The sequence below is a fragment of the Corythoichthys intestinalis genome, chromosome 22, assembly GCF_030265065.1.
Source record: "Corythoichthys intestinalis isolate RoL2023-P3 chromosome 22, ASM3026506v1, whole genome shotgun sequence".
Lineage (NCBI taxonomy): Eukaryota > Metazoa > Chordata > Actinopteri > Syngnathiformes > Syngnathidae > Corythoichthys > Corythoichthys intestinalis.
In genome coordinates this window covers 13,817,946-13,834,955 of record NC_080416.1, presented here as the reverse complement: position 1 = coordinate 13,834,955, position 17,010 = coordinate 13,817,946, and the positions used below count along the sequence as shown (strand labels likewise).

The window sequence follows — 17,010 nt, the reverse complement described above, 5'->3', positions numbered from 1 at the left end:
ATGCTAACGCGAATGCTATGCTAACGCTGCAAGTTACATTTCTTGTGAGAGGATCAATCAGCAAAGATTTTTAAAGGCTAAAGCAACATTGCATATTCTCAGCAAGCACGTCACGAGTGACACAACCAGACACTGCTATATTCAGGCTAACTACACATAAAATGTCACACATTGTGAACATGTGACAGAAACTATTGCGCATTTTCGTCTCGTTCTCGTTATATTTTAGTCTCCCAAAACACGTTTTTAGCTCGTTATTGTCTTGTCATAGTCATGAAAAAAGTGTTTGTTGATGAAATATTTTCATTGTTATTATCGTTGACGAAAACAACACTGGTTGGGACACTGGAAAAATGAGTCTCGAGTCTCCAGTTGCTAAGCTAAATGATATCTAGAAGTACGTTTGAGAGGTACTGCAGTTCAAAACAACAACAAAAAAAAGTGTTCCGTTCTTGCTGAAACTATTAAAGCTCTTTACAAGGCTATTACAATCTCTTGTACTCCTTAAAATAAGAATCGCTCTTTTCTTGTGTAACAAAAGGAATCGATCGAGACCCACGGGAGTGGGCTTAGTCCTCACGACGATGAAGCAGAGCGAAGTCGGTCCCGGACGGATTAAACAGCGACTGACTGACTGGAAAAAATGTGACAAAAAGAGGAAGTGGCCATGCCATAAAGTTATCACACTAAACCACAGCAAATGCACATGTAAAGAATAGAATACAATAGAATAGAATAGAAGAAGCAATGCTGCTTCTCGCCGCTTTTTGATTGCGTCACCAAAGAGGACTACGGTTCTTCACATCATTCGGTGGTAAACTTTAACTGAAAACCGAAAATTTTAGCAATTATCCAATTCTCGGCCACATCTCTACTAAATACCAATGCATTCCACTAAACAGTTAATAGAAGCATGATAAGAGGAAGTTTATTGTCTTGTTTTCGGTGTTTTAAAAGTTTTAAACGTTAAAGTTTCATGAACAGGTGACATTGTCAAAACGATCCCTGTTCTTTCAGACCTGCAAAAATGACTGTAATCTGAAGACAGACTATCAATTTTGGGACAATTACTTTGAACATTACAGAACAGTGAGTGCCAGGTGTTAAACTTCACTTCTGAAGGTTAGAATATCTCACAAAATAGCCACATTGGAACATCCTCTCCTGTCCATATGAACGAAGGGGCTGGCAATGAATGATCTTTTTTCAGTGCAGGAGGAGTTTGAGATGTTAAATTTAACATGGCATTCTCCAGACATTGTCACATGTTTTGTCCCGCCTCGGTGATATATTATTAATAGTGATTGGTAGAGTAGCCAAAAATTTTACTCAAGAGTTCAAGTAAGAGTAAAAGTAGTCATCTAAAAAAATTTACTCAATTACACGTAAAATATTATTTTAAAACAATGGTATTTTTTTCTGAGCACAAACTTATCTATTTAAATTGTTGTTATAATTATATAACCCATTTACATAACCCAAGGGCGTAGGTTTGTATAGGGACGGTAGGGACATAACACTACCAACATTTCAGGACGCTCAAATTGTCCCCACCAACTTTTAAGCAACCTTATTTGCATTATATAATGACTTTATATTATATATATTTTTTTAGAATATCTTCCCAAATATTGTAAGGATAGAATTGACCCTACCATTATTAAGTGATTTGCATTATGTTCAGACTTACATTTACATCTTTTGACTTGCTGAACGTGCCAGTCCATGTTTTTCCCTCAAACGCACGTTTGATTGACTGATGACATGACCCCCCACCCCTCAACACACACACTCACAGCCCTCACAAAAATGCAACATGTCGACAACATGCCACCTCCTCCGCCCCCTGTGAATTTTTTTTTTTTTCCCCGACCACTAGCAGTAGCAGCCACTGTAAGTAATGTAAAAAGAAATCAATGTTGTGGAGATGGGGAACACACTACTAATTTTGGTACTAAAAGTCCGACCACAGAGTTAACATTAAACTGTGTGATTTAGCTAACTTGCAAAATGCAAGTAGGAAGCTGTTAACATTTATTAGACTCACTAAACTTTTTTTTTTTTTTTTTTTTTTTTTTTGTGATCCCTGACTAAGAATTTTTTTTCAGGTTTATTTAATTTATTTATTTAGACACACAATGTTGACTGGTCTTAAGACAAATGTTTATTTTTTTTGCATTCCTGGATAGTTAAGGGATGATTAACGCGTGTATGTTAATATAATTTATGTTCAAATATTGCAGTTTAAATTTGCTACTAAAATCCAGACATTTATTCTGGAAGTTTTCAAAATGTTTTAGTTGTTTTTGAAAACAGAGGTCTGAATCGAACAGTTTATCACCTGAACCAATACACATTTAAGTATAAGTCAATACAGATTTATTTTGCATTGATAATTTAGCCTATCAATTAATTAGGTTCATATTCATGAGAAATGTAGCCCTGACCCCCGTTCACCCAATCTGTTTGGTCATATTAATGTCCCCTCCCCAGCAAAAAGTGAACATGTAGGTTATGCTGTTATACTGTCCCTACCAATGTTGAGACCAAACGTACGCCTTTGACATAACCCCATTAAGCCAAAGAAATAGAAAAAAGTAAATAAATGCAAAAAAATTGTTACATTCCGGCGAGAGAAAAAAGAAAAAAAACAGAAAATGAAGTATTCTTTGTCCAAAGAGCATGACTGCCCTCTAGTGGAGAAAATAGATCCTAGTTCAAATGGTGATTAGTTCCTTCACAGTTACTAATATATTGTGAAATTTTAAAAAATCATATCCCCGGTTTCCGTAATAAATCGTTGCCAAATAAAAACTGGGAGAGAGATCAAAATCCGCGCTTTCAAGTCATGTTGAGGGCAGCGCTCTATATCAAATACTTGATTTTTTTTGCAGTGCTTTATAGACGCCACGTGATTGAACAGGCTGGTATCGTTATAGAATGGCAAGCATGCGTCTGATTAGTATACTGGAGTCATGTGTTTATTGTTGCGACATGTCATTGGTGAAATTGGTAGAGCTTGAAGTCAGTATGCAACTCACCTAATGCAATCATGTCCATAAATGGAGTCGTTTTTCACAGAAAACCGCTTACAGTTGGTTTTGCCTCAGATAATCATGGACTTTTAACTGCTAACCAGCAAGGCTCATAACCTATTTTGCAAGATGAGTTCATCACCAAACAGACACACCTTTTTATCTGTACAGCATATAAGCAACGCCGAGCTCTCTGTTCATTGTGCATTTACATCTCCATGGCTTGTTCTGTAATGAAATGCATCCAGAATTTTTTTTTTAATTAAAACCGCGCAGTATTTATCGCTTGCCTCCAGTTTTTATTTCGCAATCCAGTCTAGCCGTCTCACCTGAATTGAAAAATAACACGTGGAGGACCTGAAGGACTGCCTTCAACAAGCTACTCTTTGCATTGCTGGCAAAAAAGAAAATCTAATATGTAGAATAAAGAGTAAAAATGTAACGACTCTTATGTAGCCCAAAGTAGCGCAGTAAGAGTAGCCTTTTTTCTTCACAAATCTATTCAACTAAAAGTAAAAAGCATGGCTTAGTAAAACTACTCTCAGGAGTACATTTTCTCAAAAAGTTACTCAAGTAAATATAATGAAGAACATGTAACCACCTCTGATTATTACTGCCGAAGTTAGCTGGTGACTGAACTACAAGATGGAAAAACAAAGGCAGGTAAATCCTGTGTTTTTACAGGCCATGTAAAAGCGACTCTTCCCTGTAAACTTTTATGATAGTTTGACTTAATCTCTTAATGCATCCTGGCTTTGCACGTAAAAGCTGGGAAACGAACAAAACGTGCATTTATTGCGTGGAGTAAAAGCTTAGAATGCACAAGTGTTCAATGTTTTTCAGGATGAGCCACCAAATCAATTTCCCAATGGTCACAATAGCAGCCTATGCATTTCCCCCCCCATTTTGTTCTCCTGCCTCTCTTTGCTCAAATCTCATTATCCACCCAAAATCTATTACCTTCCCTCTTGGATCTTTAAGTGCCATTTTATGCCGGTACGCATTGCATGTTGTATTCCTGTGAACAATGCATTTGTGCTTGATGGAATATTATATGAGTGGTGAGGGCGGAGTGGCTGGTGCAATCCCCATATACGCTGATGGGAAAAAATGCACATACTATACATGCGCATTGTAAAATCGCCTTTTTCTGCACACTACACAAACACAATGGGATTGCATGTCGTCCTATGGAACCGTTCCTACAAAAGTCATTTGTTCTCCAGAGTTGTTCGTCGGGTGCTTTGATTGGTAGAGTTGGTGCGTCTCATAAAGACTGTGTCATGACGGAAATTAATGCAATACATCACAAAACACACACACACAGAAGTAAACATATAGAAAAAGCGCATCATTCCCCCTCCCGTCCTGTAAATAACAGTGAAACTGGGAACAGAAGCGCAGCCAAATAGATTCCTACAAATGCCATTCCCTGACTTTTTAAAAAAAGACTCATGGTGACACAGTGGCATTTTACATAGACCTAAATGGAGATCTGTCAAACCTTATCGCTGGACAGGCGACGTTAATTTCTTTGAAAAGCTGCACGGGAAGTGATGGATACGAATTGTTCATCCGTAGACTTCTCTATCAGTTGACGAGACAGCTCCTACAGATATTTGGCCATGGCTTGCTGTAGGAGGGCAGTGTTCTGTCAAATTATGCACCCTGTCAGAAAGTGCAACTCTACATTTCTGCGTATGCGCATTATGTTAAAATGGCCGTGAATGCAGCGGTTCCAAAGTAAACACTACAAACTTTCTTTAAAGAAAGGAATATTTACTTACAGTCCCCTCCATAATTATTGGCACCCCTGGTTAAGATGTGTTTTTTTAGCTTCTAATAATTTTTTTTTTCAAATAATATGGGACCTTCATCGAAAAAAAGGGAAAAATCCAACCTTCAATACAAGTGCATTTATTCAGTGGGGAAAGAATCTCACATAAAGAAATAATTATTTGACATCAAATAATGTGTGTCACAATTATTAGCACCCCTTGTGTTAATACTTTGTACAACCCCCTTTTGCCAACAAAACAAGGTCTGGGGACTGAGATGGCCATGGGAGGAGCTTGATTTTGTGTCTGGTGAACCAACGGTCCCAGTTGAAGCCTGGGACCGTGTGCTTTGGTCAGATGAGACCAAGATTAAGCTTTTTTGCAACACTCTAAGTGGGTCTGGCGTGCCACGAAAGATGCACATGCTGAAAAGCACCTCATACCCACTGTGAAGTATGGGGGTGGGTCAGTTATGCTGTGGGGCTGTTTCGCTTCCAAAGGCCCTGGGAACCTTGTTAGGGTGCATGGCATCATGAATGCTTTGAAATACCAGGACATTTTAAATCAAAATCTGTTGCCCTCTGCCCGAAAGCTGAAGATGGGTCGTCAATGGGTATTTCAGCAAGACAATGACCCTAAACATATGGCCAAATCTACACAGAAATGGTTCACCTGACACAAAATCAAGCTCCTCCCATGGCCATCTCAGTCCCCAGACCTTGTTTTGTTGGCAAAAGGGGGTTGTACAAAGTATTAACACCAGGCGTGCTCATAATTGTGACACACATTATTTGATGTCAAATAATAATTTCTTTATGTGGGATTTTTTCCCCACTGAATAAATGCACTTGTATTGAAGGTTGGATTTTTCTCTTTTTTTCCATTAAGGTCCCATATTATTTGAATTTAAAAAAAATATTAGAAGCTAAACACATCTCAACCGGGGGGGCAATAATTATGGAGGGCACTGTATGTTTGATCATGGACAGAGATGTAGAAAAGTTCTCCTCAGACACATCCTGCCATGTTAGCTACACACAACAGATGCACGCTGCTCTGTCACTGTTAACGTCTTCGCTGTATCATTAACTCGTTCACTCCCAGCCATTTTCACCGGTGCAACCCCCATCGCTCCCAGCCGTTTTACGGGATTTTGACTGATTTTGCAAGGCCCACAGAAACTTCTGTTCTATTGCTATATAAACATGGAGCCCACCAAAAGAAAGATTAGACTCTCTTCTTTCAGCAGGAAAAAAAAGTTAGTTCATATCTTTTTTTCCATTCTTTAGAAATCAGCATTACAAAATAGCTTAGTTTGAGCAATTTTCCAATTTCTGATGAAAAAAACAGAAATTGAGCTTTTTGTAAAATCATACATTTCAAACATAACTTTGACTTTAACACAGCTATTTTTTGCTTTAGTTACATCCCAAACATCCGAATAATGTTTTCCTTTTACAAAATAACATAAACAGCAAGACAAATAGAGCTTTTAATAGCAAAGTAACAATTTATTTACACATAACTAACTGAGAGATGACGTTGTTGTGGCTGTGACGGCCGGGGTAAACTTTTCCCTCATCGCCGCCTGTCTCGGCGAGCAGCACAGACTCAACGGGATCGTCCGCTGCACTGGTGGTCCCGGTCAATCTGCTCGGTCTTCCAGTGCCTGGCATCCTGGGCGTCCTCCTGTTTGTTCTGCTCAGTCGTCCACCACCTGGCATCCTGGACGTCCGTTTGGTCGTCTTCCGCCGGCGCCTTGGCCGTGCGGCCCGGCCATTTGTTCCTTTGAATCGGCTTGCAGGTTGCGGTATAAAGACGTCTTTGGGACACCGAAACAATTAAAAATAGAACGTGTTTATGTTTTTGAGAGCAAATGCATTAAAGTTAATGATGATTGACCGAATTTTAATGTTCGGTCTTGCCACAGTTGCCTTGAAGCCGAAGCTTCAAAGCGCCGCATGCGTCAGTCATCATTTACCTTGTTAAACAGTTGCTTTGGCAACTCATTGTATGTAAGTGGGCAGCTTGAGCCGATTTGAGTGGGCTCACTAAATCTGAGATCTATCTGAGAATTTTATAGCCATTTTAAGTATTGTTATATATATGTTTTATATATATTTTATATATAAAAGATTTTATTAGGGAACGACTTGGAATTTTTGATGACGCTGCTCATGGAGACACATATATGCCTTAGGGAGGTGCCTGTTTTGGTTTTATGTCTCTAGTGGCTTTGGTTTTGAAAATTGTTAAATTTTAAGTTTTTGAAAATAGGCCCCCTATTGAGCGGCCTCGCGCCCCGTCTCCTGTCAACTGATAGTGAAGTCTATGGTTCATCGGTCGCAGCGAATACAGATGCAGTTCTTCTCGTGTCGGGGAGTACACAATAAACTAAACTGTCATTAGCAAATCCGCTGCACAATCTAAAGGTTATGGGTTTGCATTAATTTCATGTTCTGGTTGACTTTCACAGTCTACAAACAAGTTGGCTAGCGCTCCTAGCTATCGTTATAAATTTTCTCTCATCTATTAGTTGGGGATTTAACAAGGAAATGACGAAAATCTGGTCAGTTTTTATGGCCCCTATATCCTCCTCTTTATTGGATTTAGGAATGACTTTGGCCTATGTTGCCTTTGGCAAAAACATTACAATTTTTCTCATCCGTTTGAGCTCACGATCCTCGATAATGTCTGCATTTCTGCGGCTCCCCTTTTTATAACTCAAAAGAAGTGCTATCCTGCCAAAGGTTAAATTTCCCACACAGGCGTGCGCCGCTTTAACAACCAGCGTGGCGGCTTGCCTGTGCAAAGGCGTCTTTGGGTGAGTCACACTCTAAGCGTTTTCCCAACACTGTGTCTTAACGAATGTGAGGTGCGTCACCTCGTTAAAAAGCGAAAACGACAAGACTTTTTTTCTTTTCTAAAGAAGTTCCCCTGAGAGGAGCAAAATCCACAAATGCCTCAGCCCATTTCTGCTCTCCCCTGGTTTGTTTGTGTGTGACTCCCACAGCGTTGTCCCCAAAGATGCTTAAAAGAGACACACTGTGCATTTTTTATCCACAGTTTCAAGCGCTTCCCAGGTAATTTTGTTCCTAAAGCAGAAAGGACCAAAAATAAGAGCTTAACTTAACCTACTCTGTTGTCCTGCTAAAATAAGCAGAGGCAGGCCCTGTCTCGTGTAAATACGTAGCTGTATATCTCGTCCCATACACTACTAGACTAGTGTTTTTTAGGGGTGCATGATATCAATTTTTTAAAACCGATACCGATAACTTCCTGCTGCTCAAAGCCGATACCGATATAGATAACCGATAATAAATATATAATTTTTTAAATGTATAACCTGAGTTTTTGAACACCTGGAGGTTTAAAAAAAAGTGGTTGATTCAGCATAGATTTGCCTTTGATTTCACCAGATTTTTCATAATGACATTAACAAAACAGTGCGTTTCACTTCTGCACTGCCCAACAGCCAACTAAAAATGAATGCTCTTCCATAAACCACAAGGCTTGGTCTTTTCTTGCTTTTATGGGAAGACACTCGTCTTAATATAGTGAAAGTACAACAGAAAAATTCACGTATTCAATACTCAATATACAACAAACTGCACAATACACTTATATACACAACTATTATATCTATAGCATAGCACACTAGCTTGAGCTACTAAAGCATTGGCTGGCTTCTATAACACAACAACTTATGAAGTTCTGTACATATGACCCTTCACCACAGTAGTAAACATGTGTTGCACATCCATATGCTATAGTAAACATGAAATACTTACAGACATGTATTTCCAAGGCGGAAACGTAACAGAAAGCATTCACGATTGTCAATGCTATCGCTAGACACCGCAATGTGTAAGTGAATGAGTTTGTAATGTGAACCAGACTGTAACAAAAAATGGATGCAGCGAATTATTCTGACCAGCAGGTGGGAGCAATGCCCCGCAAATGGTGAACTGATTTCCCATACTAGTGTGTGTGTAAACTGTAAAACCAGCGCAGTACATTTTATCGGTCCTATTAATAATGTTATTGGATTTATCGGGATGACGTCATAATTCCTATTATTGGACCGATAATTATCGTGCACCAGTAGTTTTTCAACCTTTTTTGAGCCAATGCACAGTTTTTCCTGAAAGGGAAGCACAGACAGAAAGTCTTGAAGTTCTTAAAAGAAACATTTTAACATGTCTTATCATAATTTGATATTCAAACCACTCTTAATGTTTTCGTTTTTAATAAAATTTGAAAAATTTGTTTAACTAGTAGGTCACCATTGTTGTTGACAAAGCAAAGCACTCAGGGCGGTGACATCACTGGACAGCGCTGCCTTACTTCCGCACGACAGGAAAAGCACTGTCGATATTTCACAAAACAAGAAGCAAAAGCAATTGAATGAAGGTCTCCAGCGGAATTCGAACCCGCGTTTCCCATGCGACAAACGAGCGCGTAGACAACAGGACTTCCGCAAGACGTTTGAGTCATGATTTTCTTTATAAAGCAATCGCAACACAGATGGGTTGTTTTTCTGTGCAGTAAAACCTGAAATGGAAATGCAACTGAAAATAAAGTGCTGTTGGCTTGACCACGGAATTAGAAAACGTGGCTCACTTAAGACAGCAAGCAGACAACAATAACGTAGTGATTGTGTAAAAGGATTTACTGAACACCATAATTTTTTTTTTTTTTTTTAAACACGCGATTGCGAAAAAGGATACATAAAAAGGGTCCGTGACAATAGGTTGGGATCAATTACAAAAGTTAAAAAGAAAAAGAAAAAGGAAAAAAAAGAGGGAAAACCACGGTGAGAGGCAGACAAACGGAAGAAAAACCAAGGCAAAAATGCAACTAGCAACGCAGGGATATACAAACTGTCAAATGGCAGCAAGTCAATATCTTGGCAAGCCGCTGAGGATCGGTTTAAAGACACTGCTGATGAGCTGGAATTGGATGCAGGTATGGTGTTGGGAACCTATCCCACATCTCTGTACCAAAACAATCTGACCAGCAGCAGAATGTGACAAAATCATAGCAGTCGTCATACTAGCTTCACTTACTCGTAGAGGTGTGCGAATATTCCGATTCTTATTATTATTATTATTCGCAATTCGGCCGTGGAAGATTCGAGAACGATTCACAAACATCCAAATTCCGATTATTGAAATATGTCAAGTAAAACGGAAGTAAAACGGAAGTAAAACACACTCAGGGCGCCGCGCGGTCTTCGGGACGCAATGAGGAACGGAGCGAGAATAGCTAAACATCAATGCTCAACTCACGGCTCTAGCTCAACTCATGCCGCGAGATAAAAAAACAGCAACATACCTGACTTCTGCCGACAGCTGCTACAAAGTACGTCCACATAATGGTACGGTAGATATCATATTTATATAGGACTAGATGCAAATTAGACTCGGTCGCGTTAGCAGCACATGTACAGAAAGCTAGATGAGGGCGTCAGTAAACAGCCGCCGTCATAAAGCAGTAGACTTCCCTGCAAGGTTGTTGTAGCGAACCTTCTAAGCGAACCTAATGAACTTTTTATCTAAAATACTCCTAAAACGGTAAAATATTGACTTGAATCTATCTTTAAAATAGTTTTAAAACTTTCACATGTTGAAAGTAGACAAAAGGGAAATTATGGAACAACTGGGGCAATTTTAACAACTTTAAAGGTTGATTCACAACATTAAATTAATTGAATGTAGTTTAAAGCTGCTGATACAGAATGGGGATTTGAGTATATTATTTATAGTTTTTAACTGTTAACTTGATACTGAAATAGTCGTTTATTTAAGCCTGCAAGGCTTTTTTTTTTGTAATTAATGTACAAAACATTAAAAGCAGCTAATAGCAGGGGGAGGGTAATCAATAATCGATTTATAATCGAATCGTAGCCTCTGAATCGTAATCGTAATCGAATCGTTAGGTGCCCAAAGATTCCCACCTCGCTAGCTACCACAGCTATTCTCCCAGTCCAGACCCGACTACAAGAGGCGAATTTGACACCCAAAGTACTACGCTTTCAGCTTGTTTTGTGTAGATGCATACAGAGAGAACATACTAAAGATACCTTAAGAAAATACTTAATCATATCAAATAAGGGTGGTTTAAATATGCTACATGACTAATGTGGCCAGCATAACAATCTGCTTTAAAACTACCACAAGAAAACATAATGCTTCAAAGTATGAGAGGGAACCACATGCAAAAAGTATTTTGAGGAAATAAAAAGGTAATAAAAACACAAATAGTAAGTCCTCGCTGCTTTTAACCGATGTGCACATGTGTTGGAAGTAAGTCAAAACATGTACTAAATAATATAGCTTTTTAAATCAATGGGAATATTTTATGTGTTTCTAATCACATATTTTCGTAAAAGAGAACAATTGTGGCTTATTAGAGCCTGTAAGTCTTTAAGTCCGACTCAGGTTCCCTTTAAAAAGGATGACAAGTTAACTGGGGGTGACTTAAATTACCAAAAATTGGTCTAACTCACCCCTCACGTAACTGATTGTAACGCAAAAACATCACCAATAGTTCTGTGTCTTTCCAGAAATCGACAAGGAGAGCTGCGGCGATCCCGGGACGCCTCTCTACGGAATCAGGGAAGGCGAAAGCTTCCTAAATGGCGGCATCCTGCGCTTTGAGTGCCAGTTTGGGTTCGAGCTGATCGGCGAGAAAAGCATCTCCTGCCAGGACAACAACCAGTGGTCGGCAAACATCCCTATATGCATTTGTGAGTATTCCCCGACTCTAGTGGCCTGCTGTGATGCTGATAACATTCAATCTGACCGGTCGCCATGGTGACAGAGTTTACCACTGCTCAGAGCAAAAGATGACCGACGATGATGTGGATATACATATTTAACAGAAAGCCGCTCTGTGTATTCCCCACCTCTCCTTCCCAAAGTCCCTTGCATGTCCAACTTCACAGCTCCCTCCGGAACAGTCCTCTCGCCCGACTACCCGGAAGGCTACGGCAACAACATGAACTGCGTGTGGCTTATCCAGTCCGAGCCGGGCTCGCGCATCCACTTGGCATTCAACGACTTCGACCTGGAGGCGCCTTATGATGCGCTCACGGTGAAAGACGGCGAGACGGGTGACGCTGCTGTCGTCGGCAGGTTCTCTGGCGCCGAGAGCCCTTCCCACCTTACGTCCAATACCAACACGCTAAGGCTGGAGTTCCAGGCCGACCACTCCATGTCGGGGAGAGGCTTTAACATCACCTACAGTAGTACGTGTTGGTTCTTCTCTCTTTTGAAACACAAACATTGACGTTGGAGAGTGAGTGATTTCCGCCTGTATTGCAGTAGTCTGACCAAGGGCGTAGGTTCGCATAGGGACGGTAGGGATATAACACGACCAACTTTTTAAGATGCTCAAATTTTCCCGCAAACTTCTATGCAACCTTATTTGCATTAAATAATGAGCTCAGTTACAGTGGGGCAAATAAGTATTTAGTCAACCACTAATTGTGCAAGTTCTCCCACTTGAAAATATTAGAGAGGCCTCTAATTGTCAACATGGGTAAACCTCAACCATGAGAGACAGAATGTGGGAAAAAAAAACAGAAAATCACATTGTTTGATTTTCAAAGAATTCATTTGCAAATCATGGTGGAAAATAATTATTTGGTCAATACCAAAAGTTCATCTCAATACTTTGTTATGTACCCTTTGTTGGCAATAACAGAGGCCAAACGTTTTCTGTAACTTCACAAGCTTTTCACACACTGTTGCTGGTATTTTGGCCCATTCCTCCATGCAGATCTCCTCTAGAGCAAAAATGTTTTGGGGCTGTCGTTGGGCAACATGGACTTTCAACTCCCTCCACGGATTTTCTATGGGGTTGAGATCTGGAGACTGGTTAGGCCACTCCAGGACCTTGAAATGCTTCTTACGAAGCCACTCCTTTGTTGCCCTGGCTATGTGTTTGGGATCATTGTCATGCTGAAAGACCCAGCCATGTGTCATCTTCAATGCCCTTGCTGATGGAAGGAGATTTTCACTCAAAATCTCTCGATACATGGCCCCATTCATTATTTCCTTTACACAGATCAGTCGTCCTGGTCCCTTTGCGGAAAAATAGCCCCAAAGCATGATGTTTCAACCCCCATGCTTCACAGTGGGTATGGTGTTCTTCGGATGCAATTCAGTATTATTTCTCCTCCAAACACAAGAACCTGTGTTTCTACCAAAAAGTTCTATTTTTTTTTTTTTTTTTTTTTGCTCACCGTTCTTGTTATCATTTTGACGCCACGGGGTGAGGTCTTGCATGGAGCCCCAGATCGAGGGAGGTTATCAGTGGTCTTGTATGTCTTCCATTTTCTAATGATTGCTCCCACACTTGATTTCTTTTCACCAAGAGTTTTACCTATTGCAGATTCAGCCTTCCCAGCCTGGTGCAGGTCTACAATTTTGTCTCTGGTGTCTTTCGACAGCTCTTTGGTCTTGGCCATAATGGAGTTTGGAGTGTGACTGACTGAGGTTGTGTACAGGAGTATTTTATACTGATAATGAGTTAAAAAATTGTGCCATTAATAAAGGTAACGAGTGGAGCCTCGTTAGAAGTACTTAGACCTCTTTGACAGCCAGAAATCTTGCTTGCTTGTAGGTGACCAAATACTTATTTTCCACTCTAATTTGGAAATAAATTCTTTAAAAATCAAACAATGTGATTTTCTGTTTTTTTTTTTCCACATTCTGTCTCTCATGGTTGAGGCTTACTCATGTTGACAATTACAGGTCTCTCTAATCTTTTCAAGTACGAGAACTTGCACAATTGGTGGTTGACTAAATACTTATTTGCACCACTGTATATAGGTAATTTAGATTTAGAAGTTTTTTTTCGGCCAGGGCCAGCCAATGTTAGTAATGTAAAAAGACGTCAATGTTGTGAAGGTGGGTAACACACCACAAATTTTGCTACTGAAAGTCCGACCTTGCATCAGAGTTAGCATAACATTAAACAGTGAATTTGCTAACCTGCAAAAGTCGAGTAGGAAGCTGCTTAGAGAAGTGTCGTCCAGTATGTGTTATCTACTTTTAACGTTAATTATGAGAAATGTGAACTGAGCTTTACCCCCTCCTCCCCAAATTTAATTTTTATTTTATTTATTAGGTCTTAAAGCAGCCCAGAGGAGCTTTCATTTTTTTTGTTGAGTTTGGCTGTGCTTGTAGACAAAAGCAGTTGTCTTGTGTTTTACCTGAAGGAAGGCTCCAATTTTTCCCTAACTAACACGTTTTTTCAGTTATACTTAATTCCTTTATTTAGGCATTCAATTTGATTGGTCCTAAGATTAAGTTATGTTCAAATATTGCAATTTAAATTTGCTAATAAAATCCAGATTTATTTTTGTTTTTTAAAATGTGTCTTTAGTCGTTTTTGAAAACAAAGGTTTGAATCGAACGATGTAGCACCTGAACCAATACATATAAAAGTTAGTATATGTCAATACAGATTTATTTTGCATTAATCTTTTGCTGATCAATCAATTAGGTTCATATTCGTGAGAAATGTAGCCCTGAACCTCGTTCACCCAAAAGTGTACATGCAGGTTATGCTGTGATATCGTCCCTACCAATGTTGAGACAAACCTACGCCTTTGAGTCTGACTAATAGTCTTCAACCCTATCACGGCTTTGACGTTATTTCCCAAACATACTGCAGTTTCCTCTGTCATGTTTGCTACATCCAGGTCATAAACACTGGTGTCAGATTTGATTATTTTCTGAGCCGCTGCGCCTCGTCATTTTCTTCCCCTTTTTTGAAACCGGGACTGGACGGCTTGTAATGCGATGAAACGACCATATGCCCTAAGGTGGGCACGCTCGCATGAATTTTATCAGCGGCTCGCTTTGCTTTGCTGGAGTCCACCCGAGCAAGCGAGTAGGCATTTGAGCAAAATCCTAAAAAGGAATAGTTGGGATATAGAACGGGCAGATTACACGGGACATATTTTTCAAGGCCAACGCTTCAAGTCATGATGACAAATTTAATCAAAGTGAAGACGGCTGTAAAATATGAGTTTTATACTCTCTAATTATGTTTGAAACCACAGTCTTTTCAATAACACTCTCAATTTTTTCCGTGTCCCCTTGTAACTTTTCACCCCTAAAGCATTCGGCCACAACGAGTGCCCCGATCCTGGCATTCCAATCAACGCCCGTCGCTTCGGAGACAGCTTCCAGCTGGGTAGCTCCATCTCTGTGGTGTGCGAAGATGGCTTCATCAAAACCCAAGGAAGCGAGACCATCTCATGCCAGCTGGAGAGAGGAAAGGTCATGTGGAGTGGGCCCATCCCCAAATGTGAAGGTAAATTGTTGACTTGGTATTCTTTACACTTTTATTTTTTAAATCTGGGAAAACATAAAACAAAAGTTCTAGTAAGTTTTATAAAGAGATGGGTGGTGATGGGCATTTGAACTCCTATTTTGTTAAAATGATGCAGCCTGTGTTGAGTTTAAGTTGCCAACAGTCCCTTAAAATACTGAATCGTTCCGTATTCAGAAAGAAAACTTTCAATGACGCGCTTTGTCCCATATTATCTTGAACGAACACTGGTATAGTGTCTGTCCGACATTATGTCACGCAATTCTCATATCAATTCAAAATTTGTAACGATCCTTACACGTGTTTTCAGTGGAAATTAACAATTCAGTGGCTGCACTTCTACTCCCATTCAGTAGTTGGCAGCATGCTGCGGCGTTGCCTTGCAGTCTGCTGAATTAACAACAGCATAAGACTAATTCGGTTACAGATTTGTGTACGTCGCCCTCTAGTGGTTGCTCGGATTAGTCATTTTATTAGTCTGAAATTTGGGCTCATTTTGGCTTTGTCTACAAAAATGGAGGCATGGAGTATTTAGTAAGGTTGTTCCGATCATGTTTTTTTGCTCCCGATCGTTTTAGTTTGGGTAATATCGGGATCGGCAGATACTCAATCAGATTGTTTTTTTTGTTGTTCCCGATTCAATTCCAATCATTCCCGATAATTTTTCCCGATCATATACATTTTGGCAATGCATTAAGAAAAACATGAATAAAACTCGGACGAATATATACATTCAACATACAGTACATAAGTACTGTATTTGTATATTATGACAATAAATCCTCAAGATGGCATTTACATTATTAACATTCTTTCTGTGAGAGGGATCCACGGATAGAAAGACTTGTAATTCTTAAAGGATAAATGTGACTTTGTATATTGTGACTAAATATTGCCATCTAGTGTATTTGTTGAGCTTTCAGTAAATGATACTGTAGCCATTTGACTGTTCTGCCCAAAAACAAGATGGGAAGTGCAACCATTGCTGTGCAAAGTGGCACCAATTGATATATCTTCTCTGCGTTGGGAAATAACATAGGGTGTTAAGTAAAAGATCAACTACTACCTTTCTTCCCCACATTGCTTCCCACGATATTTCTAATTGTTGAGAGAGGGATTGTAAGGCTTTAGCCAATTAAAAAAAAAAGGCTCTAAAGGCGCTAAAATTCACTCTTCTCATTTTACGCTGCCTTTTAGCTCTATATACAGGTAAAACGGCGCTATTATAGATTGAACGCGACATTGCGTGAGTGGGTCGTGCAGCACATGCGTTGATTGCGTTAAATACTTTAACGTGATTAAGTTTTAAAAAAGTAATTACCGCCGTTAACGCGATAAATTTGATAACCCTACTTTAAGCCAAAACTAAAGACTCTGGATGAGTGTAAGACATTTTGTCTGTAATGTTAATACAATTAGAAAACGATTTAATTAAAAAATATATATATTTAAAAAAGGCATGTCCGATATTTTTTTGCCGATTCCGATACTTTGAAAATGACGTGATCGGACCCGATTTAGTATTTAGAATCCTGCATTTAAGGTGGTTTGGACTAAAGCAGGTTTGATGTTGTAATGAAAGCCATATTTGTTCAAACATAAAACAAAAACATTTATACTTGAGTGCTGGATGAGGTTTCAGGAATAAATTGATATTTATGCACTGACTGTATATTTATTTTGATTAGTTTTTTTTTCTTAAGTGGAATAAGAATATCGCAGTAATTGTCTTCATGTATCATATCGGGATTAATTGGGATCGAATCGAATCGTGACCTGTGAATCATGAACCGAATCGTATCGACAGATATGAGGCAATGCACACCCCTAAGTGCTTTACAAGAATA

General features: G+C 39.4%; 1 protein-coding gene across 4 annotated transcripts in view; it reads left to right on the top strand.

The window, feature by feature from the left end:
* The window catches only part of csmd3b (CUB and Sushi multiple domains 3b), a 684,074-nt gene that overhangs the window by 473,653 nt on the left and 193,411 nt on the right, over nt 1-17,010 (top strand). For all 4 annotated transcript variants that reach the window (XM_057827420.1, XM_057827419.1, XM_057827418.1 and 1 more), the window contains 3 exons: nt 11,382-11,564; nt 11,739-12,065; nt 14,951-15,145. In XM_057827420.1, coding sequence (XP_057683403.1) covers nt 11,382-11,564; nt 11,739-12,065; nt 14,951-15,145 — 705 coding nt within the window. The remainder of the gene's footprint in view (nt 1-11,381; nt 11,565-11,738; nt 12,066-14,950; nt 15,146-17,010) is intronic.